A 17288-nucleotide genomic window follows, 5' to 3' on the forward strand; every position below is an offset into this window, starting at 1 on the left:
CCGTTTGCCTTACAGAACCTGAGAGCGTTGGTGCCTGCGTTATCGCCAAGGTCCCGTACTTCGTTTTTGAAAGCTGGAGAGGATGCATCCAGCGCGAAGCCTGCCGATCTGAACAGCATCATATAGCCTATGATATGTCTGAGTTCGTTGAGCGTTGTCTTTTCCGCAGCGGACGAAGCATACACCCGAGGCTTGGCTGTGAGCCACTCGAACCATCTTGCGGTCAGCGATTGTGATCTCATCTTCATTGGCCGAGCTACTTTTGCCGCTGACTGACATGTCAACTGCCTGTTTGCGGTTAAAGACAACGCACCTACGTTTGGTAAAGTGGTCCCAGGTACTTTCATATGATGCTCTTCTGCTAACAGTGGCTTCTCTAGACATTTGTTTTGTAGAATAAGCAATCATATCTTCTCTGTTTGCTGTTGCACATGTACTGCTGTAATCTGATCTGTGCTCTCTCCGGCTGGTCTTGGCGACGATGGCCTCAGCTCTGGAGGCGGCATGAGCGATCGGCGGATACACGAGCTCCACGCCAGCACCTCGGATTCCCCGATAGCGTATGCAGCCATCGCTTCCCGCATCTTCACGCCAAGCGGTCCAGCTTCGCACAAGCGTAGCATAATAGGATAGTGCAGCAGGAGTGTAGCCATGAAGACTTCAGCGACAGCTTCGTCAATGCTAAGTCGACCATCGTCAAAACCCAACGTGTTTGTAAAAAGACGTCAGCGACAGTTTCGTCAATGTTAAGTCGACTATCGTCTAAACCCAATGAGTTTATAAAAAGAAAGCTATGAAGAATCTGTGCGGGCCCTAGGATCCAAGGACGCTAATGAAGGGAGTCATGCGCCATCTTTTGGACTCTAGCCTCTGAGTACACGTGATTCATGCTGATCGCCCTGTGTGGATCACAGCATGTAGCCGAACGCCTTGTTCACTCGATCCAATTGCCAGCCGCCCCTCTCGATTATCCAGTTTTCAGCAGCGCTTCCGTTATTTGAGTGCACTGCCCCTCCGCGGCGAAAGGGGTTAGACGTCAGACCGGTCGTAAGCTTAACACTATGCAATTTAGCCATGTCTTGAACTCTAACGAGCAGTCGGTTGACGTACGATTGTGCGCCCGAAAGGATTTGCCTTGGAGGCTGGTTAACCCCCTGTAGAGTATGCTGGCCATCGTCTGCTTCAAGCAGCTCAACAAGGGGAAGTTCCTCGACGTCCTGCGCGGTTTTAAAGGTGCGTGCTCTAGATAGAAATTTAAGGAACATTATCAATGACGGGGTGGCTTGCATTACCTAGGCGGCAGCCACGGCGTACAAAGGGCACAACAAAAAGTTTGAGGGATCCTTACAAGGAAATACCCTGAAGAAAAGCCGCTTTAACTATCTTGAAGCAAAGAAATATAACACCACCTACTCAAACATTATACAGCTGAGTTTAAATCTTTAACGTCTTTAAAAATTTAATTGGATTCTTACATACCTGGCAATACGGACAGCTGCTGTTTTTCTAATTGCTTTATATCCGAGCTACGTCCGTAAAGATACCGCACCATGATAACGAATGCAGCATCGAGGTATTCGCTAGGAGATGAAGCAGAGTTCTACAATACACGTTCAATTTACTCCATATCCTGTTTCGAACATGGTGGAGCATTCTTCTCGCTGCCGCTTTCCTCTCTATTGCTACAGTATTGTAACAAGTTGATGACGTGGTCTACCGAAGATCTTCCGGAAGAGTGTACGTTGGCACGTAGCCAGCTTCAACGTGGAAAGGGTGCGACCAAAGGGCGGAAGGAGTCCAACGGATTCAACGGACACACGGTTAGGACGGAGATCGCAGACGGCGAGCCGTCGCGACCGGTGGCGTTAGACGGCAGGAAGAGCAAGGAGGTGGGTACTCGGGAATTTGCCAAGGACGAGACAAAAAGATTGGTGACGAGAGACGAAAGACGGTCGAGGGCTGGAAGTACAGTCAGCGACAAGACGAAAGGGCTGTTGAGGCACAGAGTGTGGCTGACAGAACGTACGGGGTTGTGGTGGACGCACTGCAGTACCGTGAAACGGAGGACAAGTAGGATCCAAGGAGGAGAACGTACGGACAAGCGGAGCGACGTACGGTGAGACCAGACAGGGGAAGTAGAGTACCCGAGTTCGCTGTGGTGGCCGCGCACGAGTAGGGTAGGCGCCGTGGGCGTACTCCCAAGTGGCTTTGAGATTGAGCGTGATCTGGATCGCATCGGGACGTCACGGTGCTTCGGCGAGGACGTGGGTGATCTGACTGGAGACTATCTGTTCAGGGACGAAGAGGGAAGAACGAAAACGAAGAACGAGCCTCTATTAGCTTACGTAAGGTTAGCTAAGGAGAAGGAATACAAAAAGTAGGAGCCAAAGGTTCCGGCACAGGGCTCAGTGGAGCATCTGTTGGCCAGTGACGTCTTCGAGTACTATCAAGTAAACAACTACGGACTAGGGACAAACAGCGCACCAGGCACATAAACTATACGATTTGCCCAGCGAGTCGGGCAGGAGGAATAGCAACTCGTTACATGGTGGTCATACAGGGGCTATCTCAGAGCAACGAAGAGAGTCCAGAAAGGCAGGAAAGCAAACGGGCTAGTGGTTACACCGGGTTACGAAGGTTACGGGTTACGAAAATGGTTACTGCTGCGACAGTCACTACTCTAAGTAAGAAAGCGCAGAAGGCGCGGCGAGTCAGGAAGGCCGGCGAAAAAAGCTCACTTAGCAGCACGGACTCCGAGTGTAACGGGGTTACATAGTGTGGAACACACAGGGGTACGAAGTACCCGGAGAGTTAACAAACTCTCAGTAAATAAGTTGGAGAGTTAACAAGGTCTCTCAGTACGTTGGCCGAAAGCCACACGTTATGCATTTGATTAGGTTTAACTATGCTAGATAGTTAAAGAGATACATTTACCCCTAGGCGGCTTGGCCGCAATAATAGTAAATAAAACACTTCTGGTTTTGAAGCATAAAAGTTAAGGTGTTAACTTTGAGCCCTGGTCTTGGGCTGTAAGAGTCCTTTGGATAAGGAACTTAGTATTAGTGACTCTTTGAGTCGAACGTCTTCCTCTGACGCTAAAGCTACGGCAGCCCCGCTGCACTTGGTAGCACTTGTAGTCAATCCCGCTCCTGAGTCGGTTGACTGTATCCTCTGCGAGGATGGAACACCCCGTGTTCGCGAATTTGCCCCCGGCGCAGCAGGACGCGCTTACTAAGCTTATGTCCTTGCTTGGCCCGGAGGGCGTGGCTCATCTTGCATCGCAAGGTCCAGAGGCGGTCACTGCCAGGCTGGAATCGTTCTCCCGCTACGAGAACGCGCTCTTGGAGCATGTTCAAGAGAAGATGAGCGCCGCAACGGCGGCGGCGTCGATGACGCGTGAAGAGTCTATGAGACTGAAACCGCTCATGGTGAGCGTAAAAACCTTCGAGGGGAAGGATGGAGAGAATCTCCTTCTCTGGACCCGTGAGGTCGAGATGGCCATGGGATCGGCCCTGCTCCAGTCTGAGCATCAGCGCGTGGCGCTGGCTATCTCCAGGCTTGGAGGTCGCGCTCGCGAATGGGCACTAACGTGCGGCACGTCTGTTGACGCTGCATTTCCCACTTGGGATCAGCTGAAGCAACAGCTTTCGCGCGTGTTCGCGCCGCCTAATCAGGCGTACCGTATCCGGTCAAAGTTCCTTGCTACCCGCCAGGGTAAGAAGGATTTATTGGACTATGTCCAAGAGTTGAGAACTCTTATCGCCGGAATGGCGGCGGACCCTCTTCCGGAACTGGTCAGCGTGACCGTGTTCATGGAGGGACTTCGAGTGAGCGCAGCTCGAACGGAAGTGTTCCGTGTACACCCTAACTCTTTTGAAGAGGCGGTGGATGTGGCATTGAATGCCGAGCACAACTTCAGGTCGGCGCGACCTGGTTGGAGCGCTGGTAGCGCAAGCTCTTCGAGCGGTCCAGAGCCGATGGACCTCAGCTATGCTGAAGATGAAGAAGCGGAGCTTCTTGCTGCGGAGCAGCGCGCCGGCATCCGCCGATGCTTTGTGTGCAATAGCACTAAGCACTTGAGGGCCTATTGCCCTCTGCGCAAGAAGCGCGAGGCTCCGGCGAGCCAACCCTCCGACTCATCGCCGGGAAACGGCAACTCCCAGTAGGCGCGGGGCGGCCTACTGGGGAAGAACTGAGTTCTGTTGTGCCTCTGAAGAGGTACAGGGCAACGGGGCTCAGCCCCGAAGAGAGCTGAGCTCTCTTACGAGAAGAGTGTGTGCAAGCCGGGCTTGCTGGTCGTTCAAGCGAACGTGAAGGGCTTTGCAAAGCCACGGAGAGTCTTGATTGACTCGGGAGCCTCTAGCAACTACGCCCGTCGCTCCACCCTAGGAGGGAGTCAGCTGTATGCTGAGGCACTGGAAGTGCCAACGAGAGATACGATCTCTGTCCGTCTCGCGACGGGGACACTGGTAACTGTGTCGAAGGTCTCTGTCGACCTTGGAGTGAAGTTTGAGAGCTTCGATAGCGTGGAACGCTGTTTGGTCTTAGACCTGGATGCGAGGTATGACCTCATCCTTAGCATGGCATGGCTGGAACGCCATGAGCCATGGATCGACTGGAAGTCGAAAACGCTGGGTGCGTCGCACCCTACTCTTAGTGGAGCTTTGGTGAGTCATGAACCCACCTCTGCTAGGAAACAGAAGCGCTTTTGGCGCGAGCACGAGGCCGAGGCGGCCGTAGTGCTGGACATTGGTATGTCCGAAATTGTTAGCAACGAGGTTGCTGTTTGCCCTGAGGGCGTACGTGGTGCGGCACGTTATCCGCTGAGCGGTGAAGGTCAGGTCGATGACCAACTGCTGGGTCCTGGTGAGGACGAGCGCGGAGTGGCGCGTAATCCACTGAGTGGTACGAATCTGGTCGATGACCTACCGCTGCGTGACCCGAGGGTCGCGGTCGACTGCGAGTCGAGGCATCATGGGCGTGGCCCAGAAGATGCAGGTGAAGTGACACCTAGTTCACTGTGTGAAGGTCGAGGGCCTCTCGGCTTTCAGCCGAGTGTCTTGCGAGACACTGTATCCTCTTCGAGGAGTGATGGTGCTGCTGCACCCGGTGGTGGTGACGGAGATGTCACCACACCGCCCTCATCCGGCCGGGCTCGGTCGCGGAGGGAGAGGAGAAGAAGACGCAGGGCGTCTGTGACGTCTTCGACGTCGGACGATGTGTCCCACGTGATGAGCGGTGAGGCTCCACGTGATTGCTGTGAACAGCTGTACACACTCGTGAACGGAGTGACGGGGGAGGTAGAAGGCGATATCAGCCTTGACACTCTGCCCGCTGCAGATGCTCTGCTAGAGCTGGACGAGATGTCCATTGCCGAGTTTGGCGAAGCCTTAAAGGCAGGCGAGCTAGCCGAGGTGGTCCTGCTGGGACCTGAGGAGGAGTTGAACTCCTCATCCGTCGTGGACGACGCGGTCCTAGAGGAAACCAAGAAGGCGCTGAGCGCAAGAAGTGGATCGGCGATCCTCAAAGATCCTTCGGATCCCTTCTACCGGTGGTGAAGGAGTATGGAGGCGTTGTCTCGAAAGACACACCAACGGGCCTGCCTCCGGATCGAGGCGTGTGTCATGAGATTGACCTGGTTCCTGGAACCAAATACTGCGTAACAAGGCAATGGCCTTTGCCGAGAGAGCAGTGTGACGTCATTGACGCATTCTTCCGTGCGAAGCACGAGGCAGGGATGGTGCGCGAGAGTAAGTCTCCGCACTCGACACCCACGTTCTGTGTCAGAAAGCCGAACGGCAAGTGGCGCATTGTTCATGATTTTAACAAGCTAAATGCGGCCACTATCCCGGCGCAATCGCCGATTCCTCGCAAGGATGTTCTGCAGAACAACCTGGTAGGCTGTACGTTGTACAGCGCGCTCGACTTGGTCGATGGCTACTACCAATTGCTCATGAGAGCGAGCGACATTCCGCTGACAGCGGTGAGTACTTTGAGCGGTATGCTCTGGGAGTGGCTGGTGATGCCCCAGGGGCTGTCGAACGCACCAGCAACGTTCAATCGTCTTGTGACGCAGTTGTTTAGGCCCCACCGGGCGTACGCTCAGACGTACTTTGACGATATATTCGTCCATAGTGGTGCCGAGCACGGAAAGTCAGACGTGGATAACCACATTGACCACTTGCGAGCGGTGCTCGAGTGCATGCGCACTAATAAGCTGTATGCCAACTTGGACAAGTGCGTCTTTGGCGCGGAGGAGATACCTTTCCTCGGGTGCTTCATTGGGAAGCGTGGCTTACGGGCAGATCCTGCCAAAGTCAAGGCCATCGTGGACTGGCCGGTTCCCAAGAACCAAAAAGACTTACGCAAGTGGCTAGGCTTAGCCAATTACTTGCACAAGTACAGCGCGAATTACGCGGAGATGGCTCGGCCATTATCAGATCTCCTTAAGAAGGATGCACCATGGCGCTGGAACGTCGAGCACGACGGAGCCTTTGAGGCTGTGAAGGAGAGCCTTCTCCCGGCTCCGATCCTTGCGCTACCGGACCCGGATAGTCCGTTTAGCGTCGTCTGTGACGCCTCCGATTTTGCCATCGGTTGTGCTTTACTACAAGCAGACGCCGAAGGGCGTGAACGCGTGATCGCATTTGAGTCTCGCCAGCTCAAAGCTGCAGAGAAGAACTATCCAGTTCATGACAAAGAGCTACTTGCAATGAAGTATGCTCTAGTCAAATTCAGGGTACACCTGCTAGGCTCTAAGCCTTTTGTGATCTTTACTGATCATGCGTCGTTACGCACTGCGACACAGTCGCCTCATCTCTCTTAGAGAATGGCAAGGTGGCTTTCCTTCTTTGCCGAGTATAACTTCGAGGTGAAGTACAAGCCGGGGCGGCTTAATGTAGTGGCCGATGCGCTCTCGCGCAGGCCGGACTACGAGTTAGCTCATGTCACGACAGTGACGTCGTCAGTGCCTGACTTGATACGCGGAGCGTATGCACAAGACGACATGTGCGTAGCGCTGCTACGGGCTCTTGGGAGCGAAGCGTTTAAAGACTCTGACAAAGAATTGTCTGGGCGCTTACGCGCGAGGCTGCATCGATACTCGCTCGATGGCGGCCTGCTGTACTACAGCACCGACGCTGAGGATAACCCTCGTGTAGTCGTTCCTCATGATGAGGATCTCAAGTATCGAATCCTCTATGAGGTTCATGATACGCCCGTGGGCGGGCACTTAGGTCGGGAGAAGACCTACGGCTCGGTGAGCACGATGTACTGGTGGCCCAAAATGTATAAGTGGGTCGGCACCTATGTACGCACGTGTGAGACGTGTCAACGGACGAAGTCCGCGCCGAGCACGGCAGCGCCATTGGCGAGTTTGCCTGTCCCCAAGGGATGTTGGCAGTCCATGAGTATGGACTTTGTGTTTGGCCTTCCCAAGGACAAGGCAGGAAACACGGGTATTGTGGTCTTTGTAGACCGATTGAGCAAGATGGCTCATTTAGCGGCGGTGCCGGACACCATAGATGGTGAAGGTACAGCTTTGCTGTTTTTAGACCGAGTCTTTCGCCAACATGGCTTGCCTGAGGCAATTGTCTCGGATCGAGACCCGCGCTTCACCGCGAAGTTCTGGACGTCCCTCTTTAGAGTGCTTGGCACTCGTTTGGACATGTCCACAGCGGACCATCCGCAGACCGATGGTCAAACCGAACGCGTGAATCGCGTTGTGGAGGATATCCTCCGAAGCGTATGCGCTGAGGCGCCAAAACGCTGGAGCCAGATGCTCCCACTCGTTGAGTTCGCATTAAATAATGCAGTGCACGCCTCGACAGGCTACACTCCGTTCTATGTGAACGGCTTGGTTAACCCTCGCGTCCCACTGACGCCGCCACGCAGTGGCTCAGGGCTTGATGGGGGAGGGATAGCCGAGCAGCTAGCTGATGTCAGCCCTGTTGCGGTTCGCAAGCAAGTCGATGACTTTGTCTCTTTGAGACTAACCGTAATGCGTCAAGTACGCGACGCTATGGCTGAAAGCCAAGACATGCAAAAAGAACATGCAGATGCCAAAGGCAGACGCAATGAAGAAAGGTTTGAGGTCGAAGACCTAGTTTTATTAAATGCCAAAAACCTACCTACTCATGCAGTGTCTGCAGTCTTTAAGACAAAATTGAGACCACGGTTCATAGGGCCGTTCAAGGTCGTGGCCAAGAAGGGCCTAGCGTATACGCTTAACCTTCCGAAGAAGATGCGCACGCATCCAGTCTTCTACGTTGACTTACTTAAGCCGTATCAGAACCCTGCTCAGGTGAGCGCGGAGGCGTTGGCGCCAACGGTGGCTGGGCCACGACAGGCTGCGCAACAGCGGGAGGCCGAGCACCGGCGGGCTGAGCGACAGCAGGTGGCGGGGCCACAAGACGCAACAGCAAGTCGATCTGACCTTGCAGCTGAGCGACTTGACGCTCAAGGTCCGCGACTCGGTTCTGAACCGACTGTGGTTGTTCAAACCAGTCCACGCGGTGGTTCGTCTCATCGAGACCATCTGCAAGGCGACTCAGAGAGTCAGTCGTATCATGGAGATACCGGTTCAGAGAACCCACACGCTGCTCCAGCGCGAACACGTCGCTGCGACTCGCGACGCGAGAGTCCAGCTGAGGCTCGGCCTCCTCCTGCTCTGCTCGATGAGCACGGCGAGCTCCACTTCCGTGTGGAACGCCTGATGGTGAGGCGCATGCGCCAGGGTCGTACTCAGTACCTTGTGAAATGGAGGGGTTATCCTCACTCACAAAACGCTTGGGAGTTTGAGGTTGTCCTCCGGCAGGACTGCCCTGACGTCGTCGACGCTTTTGATCGGGCACACTCACTGCCCTGCCGCTACGGCGTACGACCGCGTCGTCAGGCGCCGAGCGCTTCCCGCCGCTAGAACGCGGGGAGGACAGGTCGGTGGCTGAGCTCAAGCTCCGACCAGTGGCTGTAGCAGCCGGCTCATAGGAATGAGCGGCGCTCGCAGCATGAGCAAGAGGTGGTGACGCCTCGAGGTGATGGGGACGGGGTCCCAGTGTCTGTCGACGTGCTTTCGACTTAGCAAAGTCTAAGCGCAAACGTCTCTCAAGACGAATATCAGTTTCAGAGAAACTTGCTCGAAGAGCATTGTAGGAGGAGGAGCCGTCGAGCTCCCTCCACCCAGCTTCGGAAATTGTGCTTCATAAGCACGCTGGGATTCCCCAGGGTTGAGAACAACCCGGAATGGTTCGCATGGAGGGAACCGGTTGGCGGTTGAGCTGCATATGCAGGCGCGCCTGATACTCCTGAGGAGTTGTGACTTGTGGAGTCAGATATCGCTCTCGGAGCCGGTGCCGTTGCACTTGCTCATCAGCAGTCGAGGCCGCAGGCCCACACGTGTACGTGTTCAGCGGCTGCTGCGCCGCGAGGCGGGCCGCTTCGGCAGGGTTCCGCGGCTGGAAGCCGTAGTCACGGCGTGACGTTAGAACAAGTGGTCGGACCACAGGTCGGAACGACTGCGAGCGCTGCTCATTGGACAACTGACGGCCTTGGGCCTCGTCCAGGTCATTCGTAATGACGTTGTGATCGTATCGATCTTCCTCGTCATACCGCGACGATAGCGGTGGCGCATCGCGCAGCGAGCGAATCGGATTCGAACGTTCAGAGAACGGATGCGGTGTCCGCAGGTCTCTTCTTGTTTGAGATTGCGCCGTTGAGCGGCTAGACCTCACAGAGGAAGCTGGGGAAGACGCGGCACCAGTGTGCGACCTCGGAGAGGTTGGGTTGGAGTGATCCTCACTACCCATGGGCTCGTCGTAATCGACTTCGCCCTCTTCGAGTTCCGAGAACAGAACATCGTTCCCTCTGGGCGGCGCCCGCGGCTCTGACGAGCTTTGAGCTTTGCTCTCTTCTTGTTGACGGCTCATGGAGCGTTGACCGTGGCGACGGCGATACTCTTGGTGGTACTGTGCCACCGAAAGAGACGAAGATGCTCTTGGAGCAGTTGCGGAGCGCAGTTGGGGGTCTGGGACCGACGAGGCAGGGGCGGCGCGACGCGCTGGAGACGTTGGGCCGTGGGCCGGAGTGGAAGTGCCAGGCATCAAGGATGCGAACGCGTTTGTGAGCTCGTGGAGCTGCAGAACGCAGAGGTGAGGTCTAGTGACCTCCGTCGTCTTGACAAGACGTGACCTCGCTGAGGAAAGTTCGAGAACGGTATGTTCTCATCTTAGTGAGGGAGAGTGTAACGGGGTTACATGGTGTGGAACACACAGGGGTACGAAGTACCCGGAGAGTTAACAAACTCTCAGTACATAAGTTGGAGAGTTAACAAGGTCTCTCAGTACGTTGGCTGAAAGCCACACGTTATGCATTTGATTAGGTTTAACTATGCTAGATAGTTAAAGAGATACATTTACCCCTAGGCGGCTTGGCCGCAATAATAGTAAATAAAAGACTTCTGGTTTTGAAGCATAAAAGTTAAGGTGTTAACTTTGAGCCCTGGTCTTGGGCTGTAAGTGTCCTTTGGATAAGGAACTTAGTATCAGTGACTCGTTGAGTCGAACGTCTTCCTCTGACGCTAAAGCTACGGCAGCCCCGCTACACCGAGTCTGGGCGTCCGGTGACGAGAAGCCAAGGCGTACGGAAAGTGGCCGTTCCGGTGAGCACACGAAAGGGAGAGGACAAGCGGCAAGCAGCCGGGCAAGCGGTGGAACAGGCGGAAGCGAAGCCGGTGAAGATCAAACGGAGAGCGTCGGCGAATCAGCAGCGATCGACCTCGAAGATATAAGGATGCCAAGGAACTCGGACGGGTCATAGCCACTGATGAGAAGGACTGCACGCGGAGCCGCGAAGCGGAAATCAGTGGCGAAGACGCGGCAGGAATGCAAAGTAAGGATACTATGGGCATGGCAGCCACAATGCAGCGACTGACGAGAGCCGTAGCCGAGCTACAAGCGTCAACCAAGGAGGTCAGTGGAGCTGACAAGGAAGGACGACATGGACATGCACGTGGGAAGTACCGACGCCGTGCACAGAGAGTGCGTCGTGCGCCCAGTGATGATGGAGAACCCGATGAACAAAGCAATGATGAGGATCATCATGGTGCTGAATTGGTGGCCAGTACAGCCGTGAGTGGCGGCACTGCACCAAACAACCACGTGGACATGACAGCGATGGCGTCCGCCATTCAGACGTTAACGACTGTGGTCGCGAAGCTGTAGCCTGCTCCTTCGAGAACCCAGAGGTTCCAAGCTGGTCGACGGGTATTGCGACGCAGTGGATCACGTGCTGGTGAAGCGCGTCACAACGGTGATAGTGGAGACAGCGGTTCGTCGGGCTGGAGTACTCCTGATGATAACGATAGTGGAGTCGACTACAGCGGGGTGAATCCAGATTGCGACGGCAGTAGCGGAGACGACAGTAGCGAGCCGAGTGAAAGCTCTAGCGCCTCCAGTGATGGGTCAGCCGAGTCTGATGAGCAACGAGGGCGTCAGGAAAGCCGACGGCGACACGGAAGGCATGGGCGACATGTACGAGGAGAACGACGGAGGCGTCAAGTCCAACGGGGACGACATGGAGATGATGAAAGACAATCCAGTCGCAGGAGCGTGAAGGACCTAGAGTTACCGACCTTCACCCCCTCGCCAAAGGTCTCTGTCTCGACGTGGATAGACAGGGTGGACTTAGCCTTGAAGGGAGCCGCTGAGTCTCGACGTGGGAAATGGTCAGACCATGCGTTGTATTTTATCTTGGGAAACAAGCTTATGGACAATGCCGCACGTTGGTGGGTGAAAATGGATCGACGATTGCCATCACGTGACCGGACATGGGTCTACTTAAAGAAAGCACTTCTACGACGTTATGGTGATAGGCTGGATAAGTCGGCAGCATAATGGCGTGTGAACATGCGCAGGATGATGCCTGGAGAGACGTACTCTGATTTCGCGGCAGCATTGCGAGATGTAGTTGGTCGTAACAAAGTCAGTGAACGCATTCTATTGGCGCAGTCTTACCGCAATCTGGATAAGACTACGAAGAAATTGGTGAAGCAGCGACCGAAGCCTGCAACTTTGGAAGAGGCTGTAGATAAAGCCAATGAAATCGACGATCCCATGGATAATGTGGCGCAAGGCATGCTGAACATAGGACAGCCGTGGGCCATATCCCCAAGTCCTTATCTGGTACCAGTTGGTGGCACAACCAGGCAAACGTTAGTAATTCCGGGGATTGGCGGAACAGGATTGCCAGCAGAGTTGCAAGTCGCGAATGAAGGTGGGATGACAGCTGCGGAGGGAGAGCACGGCACCTTAGCCCTCTTTACGAGCCCACAAGTCGTATGGAACGAGTATTCAGGCACGTGGGATGTGCCATCGGGTTGCATATGGAATGGCAAGTTCTGGTATGAATCCAAGAAAGCCAGCCGGAAACGCTCTGCCGAGAATGCAGCCAGAAGCTCACAGAAAGAAACCAAGAAGCCAGCGAAGGCGCAGAAGACGAGAGTTGAACCGCCGACATCGAGCAGCGACGAGTCAGATGTGAAACCGCAGCGCAAGAAACAGAAAGCCGCTGTACGACAAGCAGCAGTACCTCGACAAGAGCAACGCAGTGGTAGTACACAGACACCAGGGAAGCCGAGAGTACCGCAGAATTCACAAGCATGCTGAAAGTGTGGCAAGAATGGACACTGGGCAGCACAGTGCCCAACGGGGCCCAAATGCTACGCATGTAATCAGTACGGTCACATGGCCAAGAAATGTACCGATGCCGAAAGCTAAGGCCAAGAACGAGGAGAATCTACGGAAACGTAAGACCGACAACAAGGTGGCGGGAAACGCGGAACCGGCGCAGTAAAGGGGTTACGGCGACCGGAGAATAACGATTCCCGGCTGATGATGAGTTCAGACGTCCAAGGTAGCGGGACAAGAGCTCAAGGAATGACGGTAAACACCAACGTGACAACGGCGTCAGCGGAGACGAAGCAAGACGGGATACAGCAAGGAAGGTCGACCGAGTGTGAAGTTCGACAGCAGGACCGGCAGCTAAAGGAAGACCAAAGATCGGGAGACGCCACTAACGGAAAGGACGTGCAAGAGATAACGAAGCCGATGGCAACAAGTGGCGCAGACTCGCTGGAGGAAATGTGGCGGTGTATGGCTACCGAGGCAGCCGGGAAGGACAGTGAGCGGGCCGCTTGCTATGTAGCAACAGTACGTCCAGCGATGACGGCCATGCGGTATGCATGTTTGGACGCTACGCGACCGCAAGACGGCGTCGAGAATGTTGGCCCTGACAACAATTATGGCACGGGTGATGACGATAAGGTGAACAAAGACATTGCCAAGGTGCGGGTGGCCAGGAAATTGGCCTGTAATCAGAAGAAACGGCAGCGAGTGAAGCGTGCGTTGGAGAATCGACGTAAGAGAACAAACGGCAACAAGCCAATAAAGTTGAAGTACAGCAAGACCGCCAACGACAAGTCGAAGACGCAGTTCAACAACTGGAGGAACGTCGACAAGGACGGAATGAAGAGGGCGAACCAGGTAGAGGCGGACGAGCACGAGTTAGCCTTGTACAACGATGCAGTCCCGAAGGAGCCGAAAGCAAGGTATCTGACGTGGAAGCTACTACCTACAGCACGAATGAAGATCGACGGTGTAACAAAGTACGTGAAGCTTGACAGTGGAGCCAGGTTCACCATCGCTGGCACGAGTTGGGTGAAGTACGGAGACAGAGTGTCGTGCTCCGCACCAGTGGATTATGTCGAAGGAATAGGAGGATTCCTACTAGACGTTCTAGGAGTATGGCGTTTCCATTTGGAGAACATGTTTGGCGATACCGTGTGCGTGGATGCATGCATAGTCAAGGGTTGCTACAACGAATTCCTAGTTGGCGTGGACTTCATGAACGATCACGGCGCTGTTATGGATTTTCGGACCAATGAGCTGAAATATGAGGAAGAAGGACGTCCGGTAGTAATACCGTTCAAGACTAGTGAAGCGGCAAAAGGTGTGAAGGTTGCAGCAGTACGCATGGCGCGAAAAACCCAAGTTCGTGGAGGTACAGTAATGCCCATAGAGATTGCGGTGACAGGCGAGGATGGAGAAAAAGGCATCTTCATACCCACAGTTTGTCTGGGATCCATCTTGTTGGCTACGACAATGACGGAAGTTCGGGACGGAAAGGCAGTGGTGCCCGCCATTAATGCAAGTGGTGGTAGGGTCAAGCTTCCTTCAAAGAAAGAAATAGGGACGTGGATTCCTATCGAGGAAAATGTGGAGATCCTCGAAATGAATGGCGTCTTACAACGCGATCAATTGCTGGGATGGTTGCGTGAATTGGGAGATGGTGAGACTCCGTTGGAAAATGAGGACGAGCTACAAATTGGCATCGAAGACGAAGGTGGACGAGAGCTCATGAAGCGTTTGCTGAGGGTATATAGGAGCCAAGTAGCGGACAAAGGTGACTGCCCACCTGCTACTACACTCGACGTGGAGCATCAAATAGAGACGGGCGACGAGGCCCCTATTCTGTTAAAACGCAAACGACTTGCACAAATGGAGGACACTGTGGGCGAGACGAATGTCAAGAAGATGTTGGGTGCAGGCGTAATTGAAGAAGGCAACGGCGCTTGGGGGTTTCCTGTAGTGCTGGTAAGAAAGAAAGACGGCAAGATTCGCTTTTGTGTGGACTATCGAGCTCTGAACAAGATAACGAGGAAGGATGTCTACCCCTTACCAAGAATTGATGAAACCTTGGAAGCATTGGGTGGAGCAGTCTCATTTACGACTCTAGATTTAAGATCTGGGTACTGGCAAATTCGAGTGGCAGCTAAAGACAAAGAGAAGACTGCTTTTACGACAAAACAAGGCCTATATCAGTTTGTTAGAATGCCTTTTGGGCTTACAAATGCTCCATCAACGTTCCAGAGAATGATGAATAGTGTTCTTCGAGGTCTGACGTGGCTCACCTGCTTAGTCTACCTGGATGATATCGTAATCTACACTCGCGGTGGGATCGAACGGCATGTGTTGGAAGTCGCTTGTGTATTAGAGTTTGGCAGCCGCTGGTCTTACACTACGACTAAAGAAATGCCGATTTGCGACTGAAAGTATGGAGTATCTTGGACACGAACTCAGTTCTAAAGGCGTTCGACCACTCGATAGGTTGGTGACTGCGGTACGGGAATTTCCACGACCTACTGATGCTGTGGAAGTTAAACGTTTCGTACATCTTGCCGGTTATTACAGACGATTTGTGGAAGGGTTTGGCGCATTGATGGCTCCAATGACCAAGCTTCTGCGAAAAGATGCTGAATGGGAGTGGACGGAAGCGCAAGAAGCAGCTTTTGAGCATGTTAAAGTCGTTTTAACTCGCAAGCCATTGCTGGTTTACCCGAATTTCCGACTACCGTTTAGAGTGGTTACTGATGCTAGCAAGGTTGGTCTCGGCGCATGCCTTATGCAAGATCAAGGCAAGGGCTGGCAACCAGTGGTATTTGCAAGTAAAGTGAATAGCAACACGGAAGCAAATTATGGGATCACAGAACTGGAGTGTCTTGCAGTAGTGTGGTCGATCAAGTTGTTTAGACCTTACCTCTATGGAAGATGATTTGTGATCGTCACCGATCATGCAGCACTCAAATGGTTGATGACAAGCACAAACCTAACCGGAAAATTGCATCGCTGGGATCTTACGCTCCAAGAGTACGATTTTGAGGTGGAATATCGTCCTGGCAATACCAACGTGGTAGCAGATGCGCTATCTCGCGCTCCGGCAAACGTGTTGGCAGCAGCTGGCCGGAAGAGACGAGGACGACGACGCACATTCAGTGAAGGGCACTCTGATTTTCAAAAGATGCGGAGTAAGGAGGGTAACAGGAAGCAATATAATGACGGCGCTAGAGGCACAACTGAAGAAGGCGCGAACGATGCCGAAGTGACCGTGGCACCACCGATCAACATGGAGGGGACACGAACGATGGCTCACGACGGCGAGGCAACAGGCCAAGACTCGACGAAAGTACGGCCAGAACTGATGGCAACGGCGAAGATTGTGGCACCACTGAGGGCCGCGAGACAGCCAGTGCCGCCGGATTCGTCAAGACCGATGACATGAGCTAAAAGAAGGCGTCAGGAAGACGTAGAGCGCAATGCACGCGAAAAGATGACAGCCGAGGACAAGAACGTCGATGAAGCGACGACGGCGGGCAAGACCTCACGCGTGGACGACGTCACAGAAGGTAACGAGATGCCAAGGACGGTGACAGAAGCAAGGCAAAACGTGGTAATGATAGACTGTGACGAAGTTCTGGACGACAGTAACGAAAGACAGAACGAGTTGAGCAGGACGGCCGAGACCAAGGGCAACAAAAACACGAAGAAGCCAAAACGACGTGTTACGTGGGCCATGGACGATGTCGAGAGTAGGACGAACACGACGGCTACGGAAGGAGAGAAGGTGATGCCGCCAGCCGGGGCACCACGACGAACGGCAGTGAGCAACCACCGGAATCGTGCTCGGACTGAAGAAGGCAAGTTACGTGAGCAACCAGAACTTATCGAGTCTGCTGTACATGCAGGACACACATTACAGCAAGAACGAGGACGACCGAGTAATGCACGTAGCGAGTATCGAGGTGTAACGAACAAGGACACGAGAGCGAAGAGCCAAACGTCGAGAATCGGTGAGAGATCTAAAACAGTTGAGCAACGCCAAGAGCGAAGGGCAGGACAAGTAAAGAGAGACAAACGGCAACACGAAGAAGTCATGACTCTTCAGCTCACGGATACGATGATCAGTGAAGCTCAAGGCCGGAGTCGATTAGTCCAGAAGCTACCGGAGGCTGGGATGCATAAGGGCATGAAGATTGAAACGGAGTACGGGTTGGCACTTATCGAGACTGCTAACGGAAGGCGAGTCGTACTACCGCCTGAACTATGGTCTCTAGTGTTCAAAGATTGTCATGATTCTGTATGGTCAGGGCATTTACGAGCCCACATACATATGCACGCATAGCTCATCTCTATTGGTGGCCAAACTTACAAAGAGAGGTTAAACGGTGGGTGGCCGGGTGCCAGGAGTGTGGAAGCCGTAAAGCACGACCGAGAGAAGTGGTACCTACATTACGAAGTCTACGCGGTGGAGAAGTTGGAGACCGCTGGGCGTTGGACGTCGCAGGACCTCTTCCACAGACAGGAGGTGGACAACGATATGTTATCGCTGCAGTTGAGTACGTTACGAGATACGCGGTTGCAGCAGCAGTGGAGCAACACACAGCGGAAAATGTGGCAAAG

General features: G+C 53.9%; 2 protein-coding genes across 2 annotated transcripts; one reads left to right on the plus strand and one right to left on the minus strand.

Moving 5' to 3' along the window:
* Positions 1 to 383: 383 nt before the first annotated feature.
* On the minus strand, positions 384 to 670 carry PITG_05182 (uncharacterized protein; the record flags this gene model as incomplete). Its single annotated transcript, XM_002998821.1, has 1 exon — positions 384 to 670. One exon carries the CDS (start codon positions 570 to 572, stop codon positions 405 to 407), a length of 168 nt encoding a protein of 55 aa, XP_002998867.1.
* Positions 671 to 11365: 10695 nt separating this feature from the next.
* PITG_05183 (uncharacterized protein) lies at positions 11366 to 11990 on the plus strand (the record flags this gene model as incomplete). Its single annotated transcript, XM_002998822.1, has 1 exon — positions 11366 to 11990. One exon carries the CDS (start codon positions 11470 to 11472, stop codon positions 11605 to 11607), a length of 138 nt encoding a protein of 45 aa, XP_002998868.1.
* Positions 11991 to 17288: the final 5298 nt, after the last annotated feature.

This window comes from Phytophthora infestans, genomic scaffold (assembly GCF_000142945.1).
Source record: "Phytophthora infestans T30-4 supercont1.7 genomic scaffold, whole genome shotgun sequence".
Taxonomy (NCBI): domain Eukaryota; phylum Oomycota; class Peronosporomycetes; order Peronosporales; family Peronosporaceae; genus Phytophthora; species Phytophthora infestans.